We start from the raw sequence: 17,375 nt of genomic DNA on the forward strand, positions 1-17,375 counted from the left end.
GTAAAGCCAGGTAAAATATTCAAAATTTCATCTCTATTTGGCAGACAAAATTGGCTTTTAAGGGAGTCACTTACCAATAAATGGTTCTCCTTCACACACAAACAAAACATCATCATCCCTGGGGAAATCAAAAATTTAAAAAGCCACCATCAAAATACAGAAATCACATTAATTTTCTGTTGACTAGAGGGGCTACATTATAGAGAATATTATAGAAGATAGGTTTTGCTATCTATGATGTAAAGAAGTTGACCAAGTTTCTAGTGCTTTCTGTTTAAACCCAGGTTACTTAAGCCTCTTCCTGCTCCTAAATTCTATGATCTGATGAGAATGAAATAATGTTCACTAGACACTTATTTAAAGGGATAAATCTGCCTTGGTTATTTAAAAAAAACAAAACCAAAGAAACAAACCAAAAGCCACTATTGTGGTGGATGACTGATGAGTTAACTTGATTTACTTAGTTAGCAAGCTTTCACCAAAGTAGGTCTCTGTGACGTTCATAAAATTCAAAAGTGCTTAACCCTCTGACTTAACTGTTTCTGGATTTAAATTCAAAGAAGATTCTGCACATGAAAGTACTTTTGAAATGGAAATTAAAACAAACAAACCCACTATACAAGTTATGTGAATTCAGCTTTCTCATCAATTGAAAAATATACTATTATGCTCAAAGGATATGATTAAAACTATAGCCAACTCTTCTTTTATCACTTTATTTCTGTAACCCTAAATTTATTATTAGGGTTTTCTCCCACATCATCAGCTGTTCTTTGCTTTGGTAATGAAAATAAATTTTCATATTATATCTTGGAAGAATATAATTGGAAGTAACACATCTATAAACATTCATCCACTATATTTACCTAAATATAGTGTTTAGGTATTTATCCTCTTCCCCTGCCCCACTTCACCATTAGTATAAATAAATTATCAGAGCTTATACTGTGAACCACAAATTATTAAACAGGTAGATATGATACAATATAAATGAATGCTATTTCTTATCCTTTTTAATTGAAACTTTTTTAATTGAAGCATAGTTGACATACAATATTATGTTAGTTTTGAGAGTACAGTACAGTGATTTGACAATGAAATATATGAAATTATCTCTACAATAAGTCTACCATCTGATGGCTACTCCACAATAAGTAACCATCTGTCACCATACAAAATTATTACAGTATTACTGACTGTATTCTTTGTGGTGCAAATTACATGCCTGTGACTTATTTTGTTTGGAAGTTTATACCTCTTAATCCAAACCTCCTTCCCCTCTGGCAGAACTCAATTTGAGTTCTAAACAGTATGTATTCTATGGTTCAGAAGGTTTCAGTTACGACCTTCTTCAATTACAACCTATGTTGTAGAAATTTTTAATTCTAAAGTATAAATTATATTTCCAAATAACACATCACAGGAACACAAAACTTTCCTTGGAAGCAGAGTGTGTTTCTTCAGGAGAAATTAAGGTTGATATAAATCATTCAACAATGTGATCATCCAAAGAAACCAAAGCTGGGAGATAAATACTTAAAAACTAAGAAATTCTCCCAATTTATTTGGATTTTAAATCTGTATCTTTTTAGCTTATAACCTTTCTGCTTGTTCACCATGCCAGTTAATTTTTTAAGGGTAATACAAAAATGTGTTTTCCTCTCATTAACCAGAGTCAACTATTAAACCATATGACCTGGGTAAGTCATTCTACTTTTCAGGTGTTTAGTTTCCTCATGCATAAAACAAAGGGGCCAGAAGTGTTTAACGGCAGTGTCTTATACTGAAATGTTATTCTAAGATGGGTTTAAGTGAAAATTAAATTTTGACTACCATAATTTAGAGCATCATCTTCACAAGATCAACTTTAAAAAGCTCATGCCTTTGCCAATTAAATGAGGTAACATGGGCAAAGCAAACACAACATAGCTAGCACAGCGTCAGCACTTATTATCTGCTCCCATTCCATCTCCTTTAAGCCCACTCCTGCTCCGAAAGTCTATGATCCCATGACGATGGAATGCGGTGAACTGGACACTGGTTTTAAAATATGCCTGGCATACTTAAAAAACACAACCCCAAAACAAAACAAACAAAACCGCTATCATGGTCGATCATGGGTAAGTTAACTATAGTTAACATTCTATCTTACTTCTGTTAAGTTTTCCCCAGAGTAGCTCTCCATGATGCTTATAAAAGTCAAAAGCGCTCTTAGGAAATGAATTGAACAATAAGCAGTGCCACATAAAGGAGAGCAATGAAATACAGAGGTCCTCACAAGCACATATGGACTCTTTATAAAGACTGAGTATACTGGAATGTACTCAGAGTGTTCTAGCTGATCAATGCACCCTAAGTCCAAACTATTTAAATTCCAAAGAGTAAATTCTGGTCAATCATTTGCCAAAATCCTGTATTCTTCATAGGGATTAACTACCACTTAAGGGAGATAGTATAGCACCAAGAAGCTGAGGGTACACTGTAGACAACTAATAAAAAGGTGAAGGTTACCTGATCAAAGCAATATCATCAATCAGTCCACCTTTCCCATTATACACACTGGTGGCTTTTATGCCGAGTTTATTGCTGGCCACAGAAAGCAAATCAGATAAAGTTCCATATACAGCGACCACCTGTAAACACACCAGATTAATTTGAACAACTTACATAATCAATTTCATCACTTCCAAATTACAAACCAGCATACTATAAACAAGATTTTTTTAAAAAATCAGATTATCACATAAAAAGATTTTGAGAGATCCTTAACACATTATTGACCTGAGATGTATTAACGCCACAAGTAACGTGTTTGCATCTGCGCACATGCTCAGTCATATCCAACTCTTTGCGATTCCGTGGACTGTAGCCCGCCAAGCTCCTCTGTCCATGAGATTTCCCAGGCAAGAATACTGGAATGGGCTGCCGTTTCCTTTTCCAGGTGATCTTCCCAACCCAGGGATCAAACTCGTGTACCCTGCATTGACAGGCACTCCACCTGGGAAGTCTGCCACAGGTGTTAGTTTCTGCAAAATTCCCCTGGTCAATAATGTGTTAACAGTGTCTCTCTTTTGATGACTCAAATATTTACTCAGTGCCACAATACTGTTGAAATCTGAAACTAGAGAAATCAGCTCTAACTAAAACCAAACTACTGATACAATCTTATAGTACATAAACAGTGCTCCAGTTCTGATCTAAAAGACACCCACACTTGGATTTAGATTCTGCCATTTCCTAGCTGTCAAGAAAAATTAACCTCTTCATGCTTTTGTGGCTTTAAGGAGAAATGAACAGTGCACTTGCATTAGAAGGTCGTCAGGAGAATGAAATGAATTAATGCATGATCAGAGCTTTGCCAAGTGCCTGGGACCTATTAAATCTTTATGTTGTTGCTTTTACATGACTTCTTTGTTAAAGGAATGATTAAAAACAACAACAACAACTTACTGCTTATTAAAACATTTATCATATCAAGTATCTTAAACAGTTAACAACTTTCCACTTCATCTAACTTCAATAACGGTATTATTTTATAAAACCCAGATTTGGGCTAAATACAGCACAGGGCTGGGTTACAATGAATTGCTCCATTCTCCTTTAAACCAGGCAGTCTGATACTTGTGCAACATACATGCAACTGCTCATGTAAGAGGTTGACTATTCACATGGAGTGAATTTTTGGCTCTGGTCCTAACTCTTACTATATGCTTCCAGTGGCTTTGTTGTACAGTTGTACCACTATCAGATCTCTGAAAATTAGTAGGTGAGGAGCTGAACCTGCAGCATGACCTGAAATGGACTTCCCATAAAATATTCGATACAGGTGTCATGTGAAATGCGAACCAGAGCTGGTCATTTGTTCACTGGTCACTGGAGTAAAGTAGACTGAATTTTTCGTGAGGTAAATGAATAATCGAGGGGGAGGGGGTTGCCTGCCGATATAGGAGTGCCCAATCTCTCAACAGCACAGTACAGAGAATCCAGCTCTTTTATTTTGGACCATAACCTATGAGAAGTGTTGCAAGTTGGGGCACTTAGGGAAGGGCTGTAGGCAAACAGAGTTTAAAGGGAACTAGATGGATTATTAAAAATAATGTATAATCCAAGAGCTCATAAACACAAGGATAACCAAAACGTGGTATTTTCATACAATGGAATATCATTCAGCTATAAAAAGAAATATAATCTGATACATGCTACAACATAGATGAATCTTGCAAACATTACCCTAAGAGAAATAAACCAGACCAAAAAAAAAAAAAAAAAAGGACAAGTATCACATGATTCCACTTATTTGAGGTACTTAGAACAGGCAAATTCATAGAGATAGAAAGTAAAAAAACAAAGATGACCTGAGCAGAAGGGGGAATGAAGAGTTACTGCTAAATGGGTACATAGATCCTGTTTGGGATGATGCAAAACTCTTGGAAATAAAAAGTGGTCAGGTTATATACACTGTGAATATACTTAATGCTGATGAAATGTGTTCTCAAAATGGCTCAAATGGTACTTTGATGTTATGTATATTTTACCACAATAAAGAAAATAATCACGCAAAGCACTTGGCATAGTCTTTTGTACACTGCAGTTCAGTTCAGTCGCGTCCGACTCTTTGCGATCCCATGAACCACGCAGGACGCCAGGACTCCCTGTCCATCACCAACTCCCAGAGTTCACCCAAACCATGTCCATCAAGACAGTGATACCATCCAACCATCTCATCCTCCCTCATCCCCTTCTCCTCCTGTTCTCAATCTTTCCCAGCATCAGGGTCATTTCCAGTGAGTCAGCTCTTCACATAAGGTGGCCAAAGTATTGGAGTTTCAGCTTCAGCATCAGTCCTTCCAATGAACACCCAGGACTGATCTCCTTGCAGTCCCTCACAAGGGACTCTCAAGAGTCTTCTCCAACACCACAGTTCAAAAGCATCAATTATTTGGCACTCAGCTTTCTTTATAGTCCAATTCTCACATCCACACACGACCGCTGGAAAAACCATAGTCTTGACTAGACAGAACTTTGTTGGCAAAGTAATGTCTCTGCTTTTTAATATGCTGTCTAGGTTGGTCATAACTTTTCTTCCAAGAAGTATCTTTGAATTTCATGGCTGCAGTCACCATGTGCAGTGATTTTGGAGCCCAGAAAAATAAAGTCAGCCACTGTTTCCCCATCTATTTGCCACAAAGTGATGGGACTGGATGCCATGATCTTCGTTTTCTGAATGTTGAGCTTTAAGTCAACTTTCTCACTCTCCTCTTTCACTTTCATCAAGATGCTCTTTAGTTCCTCTTCACTTTGTGCCATCAGGGTGGTGTCATCTGCATATCTGAGGTTATTTACATTTTTCCCAGCAATCTTGATTCCAGCTTGTGCTTCTACCAGCCCAGCGTTTTTCATGAGGTACTCTGCATAGAAGTTAAATAAGCAGGGTGACAGTATACAGCCTTGATGTACTCCTTTTCCTGTTTGGAACCAGTTTGTTGTTCCATGTCCAGTTCTAACTGTTGCTTCCTGACCTGCATACAGATTTCTCAAGAGGCAGGTCAGGTGTTCTGGTAGTTCCATCTCTTTCAGAATTTTCCACAGTTTACTGTGATCCAAACAGTCAAAGGCCTTGGCATAGCCAATAAAGCAGAAATATATGTTTTTCTGGGACTCTCTTCCTTTTTCGATGATCCAGCAGATGTTGGCAATTTGATCTCTGGTTCCTCTGCCTTTTCTAAAACCAGCTTGAACATCTGGAAGGTCACGGTTCACGTATTGCTGAAGCCTGGCTTGGAGAATTTTGAGCATTACTTTACTAGCTTGTGTTCAGTTCAGTTGCTCAGTCGTGTCTGACTCTTTGTGATCCCATGAATCGCAGCACGCCAGGCCTCCCTGTCCATCACCAACTCCCGAAGTTCACTCAAACTCACGTCCATCGAGTCAGTGATGCCATCCAGCCATCTCATCCTCTGTCATCCCCTTTCCCTCCTGCCCCCAATCCCTCCCAGCATCAGAGTCTTTTCCAATGAGTCAATTTGCATGAGGTGGCCAAAGTACTGGAGTTTCAGCTTTAGCGTCATTCCTTCCAAAGAAATCCCAGGGCTGATCTCCTTGCAGTCCAAGGGACTCTCAAGAGTCTTCTCCAACACCACAGTTCAAAAGCATCAATTCTTCAGCACTCAGCCTTCACAGAGATGAGTGCAATTGTGCGGTAGTTTGAGCATTCTTTGGCATTGCCTTTGGGATTGGAATGAAAACTGACCTTTTCCAGTCCTATGGCCACTGCTGAGTTTTCCAAATTTGCTGGCATAGAGTGCAGCACTTTCACAGCATCATCTTTCAGGATTTGAAAAAGCTCAACTGGAATTCCATCACCTCCACTAGCTTTGTTCGTAGTGATGCTTCCTCAGGCCCACTTGACTTCACATGCCAGGATGTCTGGCTATAGGTGAGTGTGAGTGCACACCATCGTGATTATCTGGGTCATGAAGATCATTTTTGTACAGTTCTTCTGTGTATTCTTGCCACCTCTTCTTCATATCTTCTGCTTCTGTTAGGTCCACACCATTTCCGTCCTTTATTATGCCCATCTTTGCATGAAATGTTCCCCTTGGTATCTCTAATTTTCTTGAGATCTCTAGTCTTTCCCATTCTTTTGTTTTCATCTATTTCTTTGCATTGATCTGAGGAAGGCTTTCTTATCTCTCCTTGCTGTTCTTTGGAACTCTGCATTCAAATGGGTGTATCTTTCCTTTTCTCCTTTGCTTTTCGCTTCCCTTCTTTTCACAGTTATTTGTAAGCCCTCCTCAGACAGCCATTTTGCTTTTTTGCATTTTTTTTCCCTTGGGGATGGTCTTGATTCCTGTCTCCTGTACAATGTCACGAACCTCCATCCATAGTTCATCAGGCACCCTGTCTATCAGATCCAGTCCCTTAAATCTATTTCTCACTTCGACTGTATTTGATTTAGGGATTTTATTAGGGATAAGGGATTTGATTTAGGTCATACCTGAATGGTCTAGTGGTTTTCTCCACTTTCTTCAATTGAAGTCTGAATTTGGCAATAAGGAGTTCATGATCTGAGCCATAGTCAGCTCCTGGTCTTGTTTTTGCTGACTGTATAGAGCTTCTCCATCTTTGGCTGCAAAGAATATAATCAATCTGATTTCGGTGTCAACCATCTGGTGATGTCCATGTGTAGAATCTTCTCTTGTGTTGTTGGAAGAGGCTGTTTGCTATGACCAGTGCATTCTCTTGGCAGAACTCTTATTAGCCTTTGCCCTGCTTCATTCTGTACTCCAAGGCCAAATCTGCCTGTTACTCCAGGTGTTTCTTGACTTCCTACTTTTGCATTCCAGTCCCCTATAATGAAAAGGACATCTTTTTGGGGGTGTTAGTTCTAGAAGGTCTTGTAGGTCTTCGTAGAACCGTTCAACTTCAGCTTCTTCAGCATTACTGGTCGGGGCATAGACTTGGATGACTGTGATATTGAATGCTTTGCCTTGGAAACGAAGAGAGATCATTCTGTCGTTTTTGAGACTGCATCCAAGCACTGCATTCTGGACTCTCTTGTTGACCATGATGGCTACTCCATTTCTTCTAAGGGATTCCTGCACACAGTAGTAGATACAATGGTCACCTGAGTTAAATTCACCCATTCTAGTCCATCTTAGTTCACTGATTCCCAAAATGTCGATGTTCACTCTTGTCATCTCCTGTTTGACCACTTCCAATTTGCCTTGATTCATGGACCTAACATTCCTGGTTCCTATGCAATACTGGTTTTTACAGCATTGAACCCTGCTTCCATCACCAGTCCCATTCACAACTGGGTGTTCTTTTTGCTTTGGCTCCATCCCTTCATTCTTTCTGGAGAAAGAATGTACACTGCAGACATGCCATAAATGATTGTATCCTGAAGAAAATGTGTCCCTTCTGTTTCATATCATTTTTCACCTTTGCAGCAGAGCCTGTAATTCTGTCATTGCAGACACAAAGTTCCAGAGAAGGAGAAAGATCTAGAAAATTCTTAGTATAACAGCAACTATGACAAGAATGCTGATGATGGAAAGGATTTTCCTACTCTCCCCTAGCAGTTCCCAAGCTGTAAAAGTTGTTCTGAATTTGCTCTGCTTGGTCTCTTGGCTCTCTGCTTATTGTGTATCTTCACATGGCTTTGTTTTGCCTGACATTATCCCCTCCTTGCCCTAAGATGAACTTTCTCCACCCCATTTCTTTTTACTTCTCTCCCTCAAGCAACATAAAAAGATAAAATTTAATGTATCTCTCTATATTATGCTCCTGAATTTAAATAGTAGAGCATACCATAAGACTTATTTTTTTTCAAAACTACAAATTAAATTGTTTTCTACTTCCATATGATTGACTTGATTTTTTCTGTGGGTCAGCTGTTTCCTCATGAAAATAAAGGGCACCTACCACGTCTGAAAGCCATGCTGTCAAACTTGGAAGTAACTAGCTAAGAGAGGCTATTAAAATTTTTTAAAGTTAGTTATTAAAGATCTCACTTTTTTTAATGTAAGCATTTATCACTACTAACTTCTCTCTTAGAACTGCTTTTGCTGCATCTTATACATTTTGCGATGTTGTATTTCCACCTTACCATAATAAAGAAAATAATCAGGCATAATAATCTTTTCTTTTCCATGTTGTTTCCCAGGCAAAGATACTATAGTGGGTTGCCATTTCCTTCTCCAGAAGCTATTTAATTTTATTACAACTAATTACAATAAAAGTCAGTTCATTAGTTACATCAGCCATATTTCAAGTGATCAGTAGCCACACTGGCTGGTGGTTACCATATTGAACAGCACAGATATGGAAGTTTTCCTTCATCGCGGAAGTTCTTTGAATACCACTGTTTCAAAGAGCAGAATAAAATGGAGAACAAAGAACCAGCTATATTAATTGTTAGGCTTGACCATGTCACAGCAACCCATGATAACAAAGTGGTAGAGTCCAACTTAAATCCTGGTTTTTTTTTTTTGTTCAGAAGGTGTAGTAGTTGCCATCTTTCGTTTCCCACTGAAGTAAAATTTCATTATAAGGTAAAAATAAGGTTAAAGCTACACACAACACAGTTTGGCAATTTCAGGGCAATCAAAATACAACAGGTGTTTCTTTGTAGGCTGTAGAACTACTAATGAGCACATTGTAGACACAAATTGAGTTTGCTTTTATGACTTAAATAAGGCCTAACATAGTACTGAATACAATTTATCATTTGACCAAATATTTTCTAACCTGACTTCCTATCTAGGCTGTAAAGTTTTAAGAAAAATTTTTTAGTTTGTAAAAGTCATTACTTGTTCTGTGAATTTAGGTAACCAACAAGCCCCTGTAATTGTTGAAGAAGTACCTCCCTATATAACCCACATCTCTTGACACCCACAAAAAAAAAAAAAAAAGAGCAGCCAGTAAAAGAGTCACAGTAAGTATCTGGTTCATAATAGGACTCTGATAAATGTTTCCTGAATGTCAGATGAAATTTTCATTGCTTTCACAGTGCTGAATGAGGATGCATCTTTTTGTGTGAGTCAATTATATTTAAGTCTTTTCCACTGACATTAGGTAAAAAACAAAGTACACAGCAGAAATGCAATTCTGAAGTAATGTTCATAGAGTTCATGTAACTATGGAAAGTGGCCATTTTTGGATAGTAGAATTAAGGTTCACTTATCTTGTGAGACTTTTTGTACTCCAGACTTGTTACAATGAACATCTTTTATGCAATAAGAGAAAAAAGTTGTAACTTACAGTTTCCATAGCTCTAGATACTAGATTTACAAATAAGAATTATTTTAGCAATTGACAAGTAATCTGGTAATGCACAATGTTTTTTAAATGAGACCACCAAAGGGCCATCGATGAGAGAAAACAGCACTGAAATTACTGGCAAGAATCTTACAGTACTGAATATTTGAAAATTTCCTTTAAGTTGGGCCAATATACTTGTTTTTCGTTTGAAAGGTAATTGTGGCATTTGTTTTCAACAAAATTGCTTTAGCTGACTCTTGAGTATACTAACAAATAACTCACAAGTAAGATTGTAGACATAATACTTGATATCTTTTATATAAACCAATGAGAATATCAGATTTTAAAATGGGATACAATTTTTTAAATGTGATACACCTGGAAAAGATTTTAAGTTGGTGAGATTTAAACAGACTACATACATAGCTTTCATTATCTATCAACACTGTTGAGAAAAGGTGACATTGGAAAGCTTGTATGTCATGGATATGAGTTCTGTTATTTACTAAGCTTATTACTCCAGTCCTCAGAGAGGCCAAGCATTTATAAAATGTTCATGCTTACAATGGCTATCTGTTTCATGTGTGCTATACTTCCTAGTATGGACTTCAAGTTTTCATGTCACTGTGATTAACCATTTTAATAACCTAGGCACTATACTTCGAATGGAAGCATTCTATTGAGAAAGTTGAGAAGTATGTCTATTAAACTTCATGGGCACTAGATTATATTAGTGTTTAACTTAATTCTTTCTAAAGTTCAGATCCCATTACAAGCGAAAGCTATCCACCGACTAGAAAAGTAAAAAATCCCTAACAGGACATATCAGTTTAATGAAGTTTAATTTACCTTTAAACATTGTTCTCAAATTGTAACCTATGTTATTAAAATTTAAAAAGTAAAACCTATATTTAAAACGTGTTTTTCTTACATGCCCACAGTACCTATTACATAATATACAATCAATAAATTCTTACTGGATTTATGCAGGTCTATTTACCCAACTGGCCCACCAATAACTAAATGCAGAATAAAGTTATCTACCCTTTCTGCTTCATACATTTTAAAAAATTAAAATTATTTTATTTCTAAAAATGATGACTCTCCCTCAAGAAGACAAATATTAAAATATTCCAAATTTTTAAAGTCTGACCACAGCAGGTGTTGAAGAGAATATGGATTAACGAGAGGATTTATGCCATGCTCATTGGATATAAATTATTGCAATGACTTTGAAAAACTTGACATTCTTAAAAAAACTAAACATTCACAAAAACTAACATCCAATAATTACAACCCTAGAGCAGTGGTTCTCAAAAGTGAGCTCTCTAGACCAACAGCGTTAGCATAATTGAGGGGTAGATTAAAAATTAAACTCCTAGCCTTTACCTCAGACCCTGGGAATTTACAGCTCTGGGGGTGGTGTGTGCTGTGTGGCCCAGTGTTCGACTCTGTGCAACCCATGTATTATAACCTACCAGGCTCCTCTGTCCATGGAACTTTCCAGGCAGGAATACTGGAGTGGGTTGCCATTTCCTCCTCCAGATGACCTTCCCAACCCAGGGATGGAGCCTGCATCTGGAGTCTCCTATATTAGCAGGCGGATTGTTTACCACTGAGCCACCTGGGAAGCCCCTGGGGGTGGGGCCTAGCAATAGTTGATCAGTTTCTCCAGGTGATTCCAATGCATGCTAAAGTGTGCAAACCATTCCCCTATAAAGACGCTTGCACATGTGCACCAGGCTATGCCAGACTCTTCGTGTCAGGACTATCAATTTCATAGCAAACTATAAAGAAAATAAACACCCCAACTGTCTATTGACAGGAGAATGGGTAAATTGTGATAGTATTTGTATATAATTTGCATAATTATTAAAAAGGAGTGAAAATGACTAAACTATCACCATGTGGGACAATATGGATGAATTCTTAGAAATGTATTCAATGAAGAACGCAAGTCCAGAAAGCAAGTTTCTTATTATTTCGATTTCAATATACATAAGCTTTACATAGATTTTTCACCTTTCTTCAACTTAATACAACAAATTCGACTCTGGATACTTACCAACAATGTATTTCTGACTTAATGCTAAAGCCAGATTTAAACAGGTCCTGGGCCAAGATTGTAAACATCGGTACAGAATTAAGATCTATTTCACATCCCACTACGGCTGCAGTGCCTGGCATGGTGCTTCATTTGACAGCACTCAGTCACTGCTGATTTAATGAATGAATAAGGTATACAGAAAGCCTGGTTGAATATTCTGAAGAAAGAAAAAGCAACTTAAGTCCACAACGCTCAGAAACATGGAAGTGACATCAGGTAGCTCAGAAGCCACTCACTGCATCCTCATTTCAAATTCCTTGATGCCAACTGTTACAGAGAATATTAAAAGAGAACGGGAATTCTGAGGCATGTAGAGAAAGAATGAAAGATTCAAACCTGACTCTGGTAGCAACTTAAAAAAATGAAAATTTAAACAGTCCAATTTTTTAGAAATATGGCCTTCAAGTTCTTTTGACTAGGCACCCATCCGTGAAACACCAGGGGGGATGTACTCAAACATCCGTATCATTTACTTATTTATAAAGTATACACCAATGTCAGGGAAAACATAATTTCCCAAATGAGAAAAGTACTTTTATTGACTTAAGACAATGAGTCAACCAGTAAAAATCCCTTAAATATATATCATTAAATTTAGTGAACTCCTGCCAAATATAAGATTGACTTTAAACATTAAAAGAAAAAAAGTCTAAAGTGATCTTTGTGTGCTGGAAAATATTTTTAAATGTCTTGCTAATTGGGATGATCTCATCCTATCATTGACTACTATTTCAAAGAACAATATACATTTAGGGAGCAGTTAACCAGTTGACCCACTCAATGACTAAAAGCACCTGTGTCCTTTAAGATTGGCCAAATCAAGTCTTGAAGTAATTTTGTATCTTTAACTAAAAAACAAAACAAAACAACCTAAAAGATGTAGTATTTCTTCTTAAACTACTCGATCTTCCTGCATGCCCTGTGAGGTAGACAATCTCACTTGGGAAAGCACCACTTTAATGAAGGCACAACTCACCCCTCCCCGCAACCTATCTTCAACATCAAAACATTCAGTATACTTCTGTTTACTCACTATACACAAAAGTCAAAAGTCGTTGTGAGCATATGTTGTCCTCTACAGTGACTAAAAAATGCAGAGTTGGATACAACTTTGCGACTGAACAACAATCTGCAGTGACTCTGCCTTCCCAACCCCAAGCTTCACCACCCAGTGTTGGCAATTGCTCAACAAGCTTTAAAGGAGGGAAACTTATGTGAAAAAAAAAACAGGCATTACTTTTAGGGCCAGATAACAAAAACAGAAGCTAGGTAAGTATGGAGATAATGAAAGTGACAGATATTTCAACTGGTGGACAAGAGACCAAACTGTTTATCTTACAGTAGTGCTCTGTTTCAGTTTCATAAAAATCATGTCAAGATCATGCCAACCCTGGCTAAGTACAGCCACTTCATCTATACAAAAATGCAGGCTGTTATGTATTATTCTGCTCTTTGATCAAATAAGAGTAATTTTTTAAAATCAGTAATAGTATTTTTTTTTAATCAGTTTAAGGGGAGGGGAGGAAACACTGAAAACTTTGGCACAGAATATGTTTTTCAGTTAAACAGTAAAGATTATCACATGTCTTTATTGTTTTTTTTGGTTGATTCGCACTGCCTGGGGGATCTTAGTTCCCCGAACAGGGATTGAACCTGCATCCTCGGCTGTGAAAGCATGGAATCCTAACCACTGGACCACCAGGGAAGCCCCTGACTTACTTTCAATATTGAATCACATTAGTCTTTTCCAATTTGGGTTTTTATAATGTTTGTAATGAACTATTTGAGAAGTTTTTTTCCAATTTTCTGAGATTCTCTAGCAAAATATTTAAGTAAACTAATATTTAAATCCAAAAAGCTAACCTAGTCAAAAGTACATTTAAAAAAAAAAAAAAAACCACCTTAATAAAAATATGGCAAGACTAAGCCAGCGAATTTTTGACAAGAATAAAACTCAGTAGTTTCAGGAGAAGTAGTTAAAAATTTATGGCTGGGTCTAAACATCTTGCCTTTCCTGAAATAACATAACAGAAATGTTGAAGAAAAGGGTCAGTCACAGGCCTGTTTTCAAGAACATACTACAATTGTAACTTTGGATATACTAAATCTTTCTTCCAGTAACAACATATGTTTTGGGTTATGAGTAGCAGTTATCAACAGACAAACCAGGTACAGAAAAAAGTTAATAAAGTGAATGCTGTGAAGAATTTATGAAAACTCAATTACTTAAATTTATGCTACTTCTCTTCTAATGAGTATTAAATCTCTAAAATCAGAAAAACATGATAACTGCAGTCAAAAAACTACAGCGTGGTTCAAATCTTTAGAGCACTTTTACTCAAAACTGCAGAGTAGTTGGAAAGCCATTTTTTTATACCGTGGCACAATTGCGCTATTTAAAAATTTACAGTGTGTGCAAAAGATGCGGAAAACATGCTGGCAGATAAGACAGGGAGCCCAATCTACCTTCAACTCCGACTCTATTGCTTAGTAATTTCTAGATGTCATTTAGCCACACCATAAATGTCTGCCTTGAACGGTCAAATTTTCCATAGACGCCGAACAACTTTCATGGGTGGGGCAAGGGGCTGAGAAGGAACAGGATACATTTTGGCTTGCTCCAGCGATGGAAAAATATTCAGCACCACACCCTCAACAAAGGCCTAACACAGCAAAGAGTAATGTCCAATCCATCCACTTCGGTCTATTGTCCCAGTCCTCTAAGAAACTAAAATAGTGCGAAATATTAATAAAGCGAGTACAGAAGTTTCGGCGGCGGTGGTGCTGTGGGATCCTCAAAGTAGGGGGGGTGACCATCTAGAAAATGTCAGTTTTATTTCATCCCTCTATTCGACTTAGGCTGAGAGAACGTTTTACTTAGCCACGGATAGAAAGTTTTAATTGTTTTCACCTGATCACCCTTAAATGCTTTAGTTGTTAACCAGCACTTTCTGGAGCGGACCATTACTCAGCACGAAGGTGGGAACCAGTGCCTTCTGCAGCCACGGGCGGGGGGCAGCGGGGTCTTGGTGGAGGTGGAAAGCGGAATTTGAGCATCAGGTGACAGCGACCGTCCCCACGCCCTCCGAGTCCTCTGTACTCCAGGACCCACACCTGGTCTAGAGAACGATTAAGCCCAAACTGAACTGCGCCGATCCCCAGAGCAGCTGGGGAGTCCAAGGGCAGGCGCGGGCTAGGGATCCCGGGGTTGGGGAGGAGGCCTCAGGGACCCAAGGTCGGCCTCCTCCCGGACGCCCCCCGCCCCAGCGCACGCCCACCTCCCCGCTTCCAGTCCCTCTCCCCAACTTCAGCCCTCTGCCCCGCGAGCCCGCTCCGCACTCCGCTGCCCTCGCCCCCCGCAGCCCGGCCCGCCTCGCCTCCTCCCGACCCCCTTACCTTTCCATTCTTGGGGCTGCCGTTAAGGAACAGGGTCACCCGCCTCATTGCGTTGCCCCCACCGGATCCTGAGTGAGTCGCCACCCTCCCACCTGTCTCTCCTCCCACCTTTTTCTTCTCCCGCCCTTCCCCTCCCTCCACCCACTCGGACTCTCCTCCCTTCGCCACCTTCCTTCCTTTACTGACACACACACACACACAAACACGCACACTCCGTCCCACACCCCAAGGTTGGCCGGTCCTCCTTCCCACCCCGCCCCTGGGCTCTTCAGTCAGTCTGGGGCCCTTCCCCCACCTCTCCCAGACTGACTCTAAGCTCCGCCAATCATCGGGCAGCGCAGGGCAGCACTCAACCAATCATCCCCCTGCACTGGGTGGGCTCTCACTAACCCAGCCCAGGTGGAAGGAGGGAAGAGAGGCTGCAGTCTAGCCGACAGGGAAGGGTTATCAGCCAATCAGAGCTCAACCTGGAGCCGAACGGCGGCTCAAAGCATTACTGAGCAGGCGCAAAGCCAACACCAGGTAGAAGTAATCTGCATGCGAAGGCGGGGTTTGAGAGAAGGAGGTGGAGCGCTGGAAGTGATCCATAACCAGTCAGCGCCTCCCAATTTTAGCACCTCCCCCTCGCCCACCCCACAGAGGAACGGCTGAGGCTGGGGCTCTCTGATTGGGTAAGAGCCGGTCAGCTTTTCTGTCCTGATTGGTCCAAGGATTCTTTTCGAAGTTTGCAGCATCCAATCGAAAGGCGGGGTACGGCGTTTAAAAACTACCGAAGGGATCTTCCGCGAGCCTCTCACAAAAAGTAGTCCCTGCGGACAGAGGTCAACAGCTGGTCTCTTTGGTCAGTGTGTTATCGGCAGCTAGTGGTGGTGTCTCTTCGAGCCCACGAAGCCTCTCCTTTTCCTGGGACGGCGATGTAAAGGCCTGGCAGGGTTCGGAGTGCGCGCGCACACGTGCGGGTGGCGGCGGCGTAGAGATTTGCAGAGTAACGCCCGGACGCCGAGGAGGCGGGGCCGGCGATTTGAATCGGGTGGCGGTCCGAGCCCTCGCGGAAGGAAGGCTGAAAGGGACTCCGGCTGCAGGTTGGGGTGTTGGGGGTGGGGGATCTGGGAGTCCCCCTGCGGATGACTTGACGGCCGATAGTTGTTTTCTCAAGCGAATGCTTCAGGACCAAAGAGCCGAGATCTAGAAGACACGGCAGCCCCAACATTCATCGGAGTAGCGTTCAAAATAAACCCTACGGGAGGTAAGGCAAGTGATCTGGTTGGGATTTCAGAGACTAGTGCAGATTCAGGGCTTCCCTGATAGCTCTGACAGTAAAGAATCCGCCTGCAATGCGGAAGACCTGGGTTCGATCCCTGGGTTGGGAAGATCCCCGGGAGAAGGGAATGGCAACCCACTCCAGTCTTCTTGCCTGGATAGTCCCATAGACAGAGGAGCCTGGCCGTCTACAGTCCATGGGGTCGCAAAGTCGGACACGACTAAGCACAGCACAGTGCCGCAGAGCTGTTTCTTCGGGGGGTTTCTCAGCAGTGTGTTCCACTGGATCACCCGCGTGCTTTTTAATATGCAAACTCTTGAGGTCTGGGCAGACCTCCTGAATTAGAATTTTGGGGAGTCTGCAAAAGGTGCGTCTCTAACAGAGAGCCCAGATGAGTCCGATGTTCCCTAAGGTTGAAAATCCTTGGCTTATGGGGTCTGCTTCGTTTCATCCCGAAGAGCAGTCTCCTCCATTCCTCTTTAATTTGAGGTCCTAAAGTAGTCTTTTGACACCTGTTTTCGTGCCAGTGTAGATTGTGTTGGGTTTCCCTGGTAAAAAGAATCCACCTGTCAGCGTAGGAGCTGTCTGGTTCAATTCCTGGGTCGGGAAGATCCCCTGGAGAAGGAAATGGCAACCCACTCCAGTATTCTTGCCTGGGATATCTCATGGAAAGAGGAACCTGGCTGGCTACAGTCCATGGGGACACAAAAGAATTGAACACGACTTGGCGACTAAACAGCAACAACATGGATTGTATTAGAATTCAGTCTTGAAAGAGGATCTCAATCAAATCACATCAATCTTGGAGGTGAGATTATTTTTCTTTTTCCTCCTCTCTCTTTTTAG

At 40.4% G+C, this 17,375-nt stretch overlaps 1 protein-coding gene across 2 annotated transcripts in view; it reads right to left on the minus strand.

Moving 5' to 3' along the window:
- KCTD9 (potassium channel tetramerization domain containing 9) overlaps positions 1–15,378 on the minus strand; it is an 83,244-nt gene extending 67,866 nt beyond the window's left edge. For both annotated transcript variants that reach the window (XM_052644944.1, XM_052644943.1), the window contains exons 1-3: positions 15,269–15,378; positions 2,512–2,633; positions 75–118 (exon numbers count right to left, since the gene is read on the minus strand). In XM_052644944.1, the coding sequence (XP_052500904.1) occupies positions 75–118; positions 2,512–2,633; positions 15,269–15,316 (214 nt within the window). In that variant the 5' untranslated portion in view covers positions 15,317–15,378. The remainder of the gene's footprint in view (positions 1–74; positions 119–2,511; positions 2,634–15,268) is intronic.
- Between the last annotated feature and the right edge of the window lie 1,997 nt (positions 15,379–17,375).

This window comes from Budorcas taxicolor, chromosome 8, assembly GCF_023091745.1.
Source record: "Budorcas taxicolor isolate Tak-1 chromosome 8, Takin1.1, whole genome shotgun sequence".
Lineage (NCBI taxonomy): Eukaryota > Metazoa > Chordata > Mammalia > Artiodactyla > Bovidae > Budorcas > Budorcas taxicolor.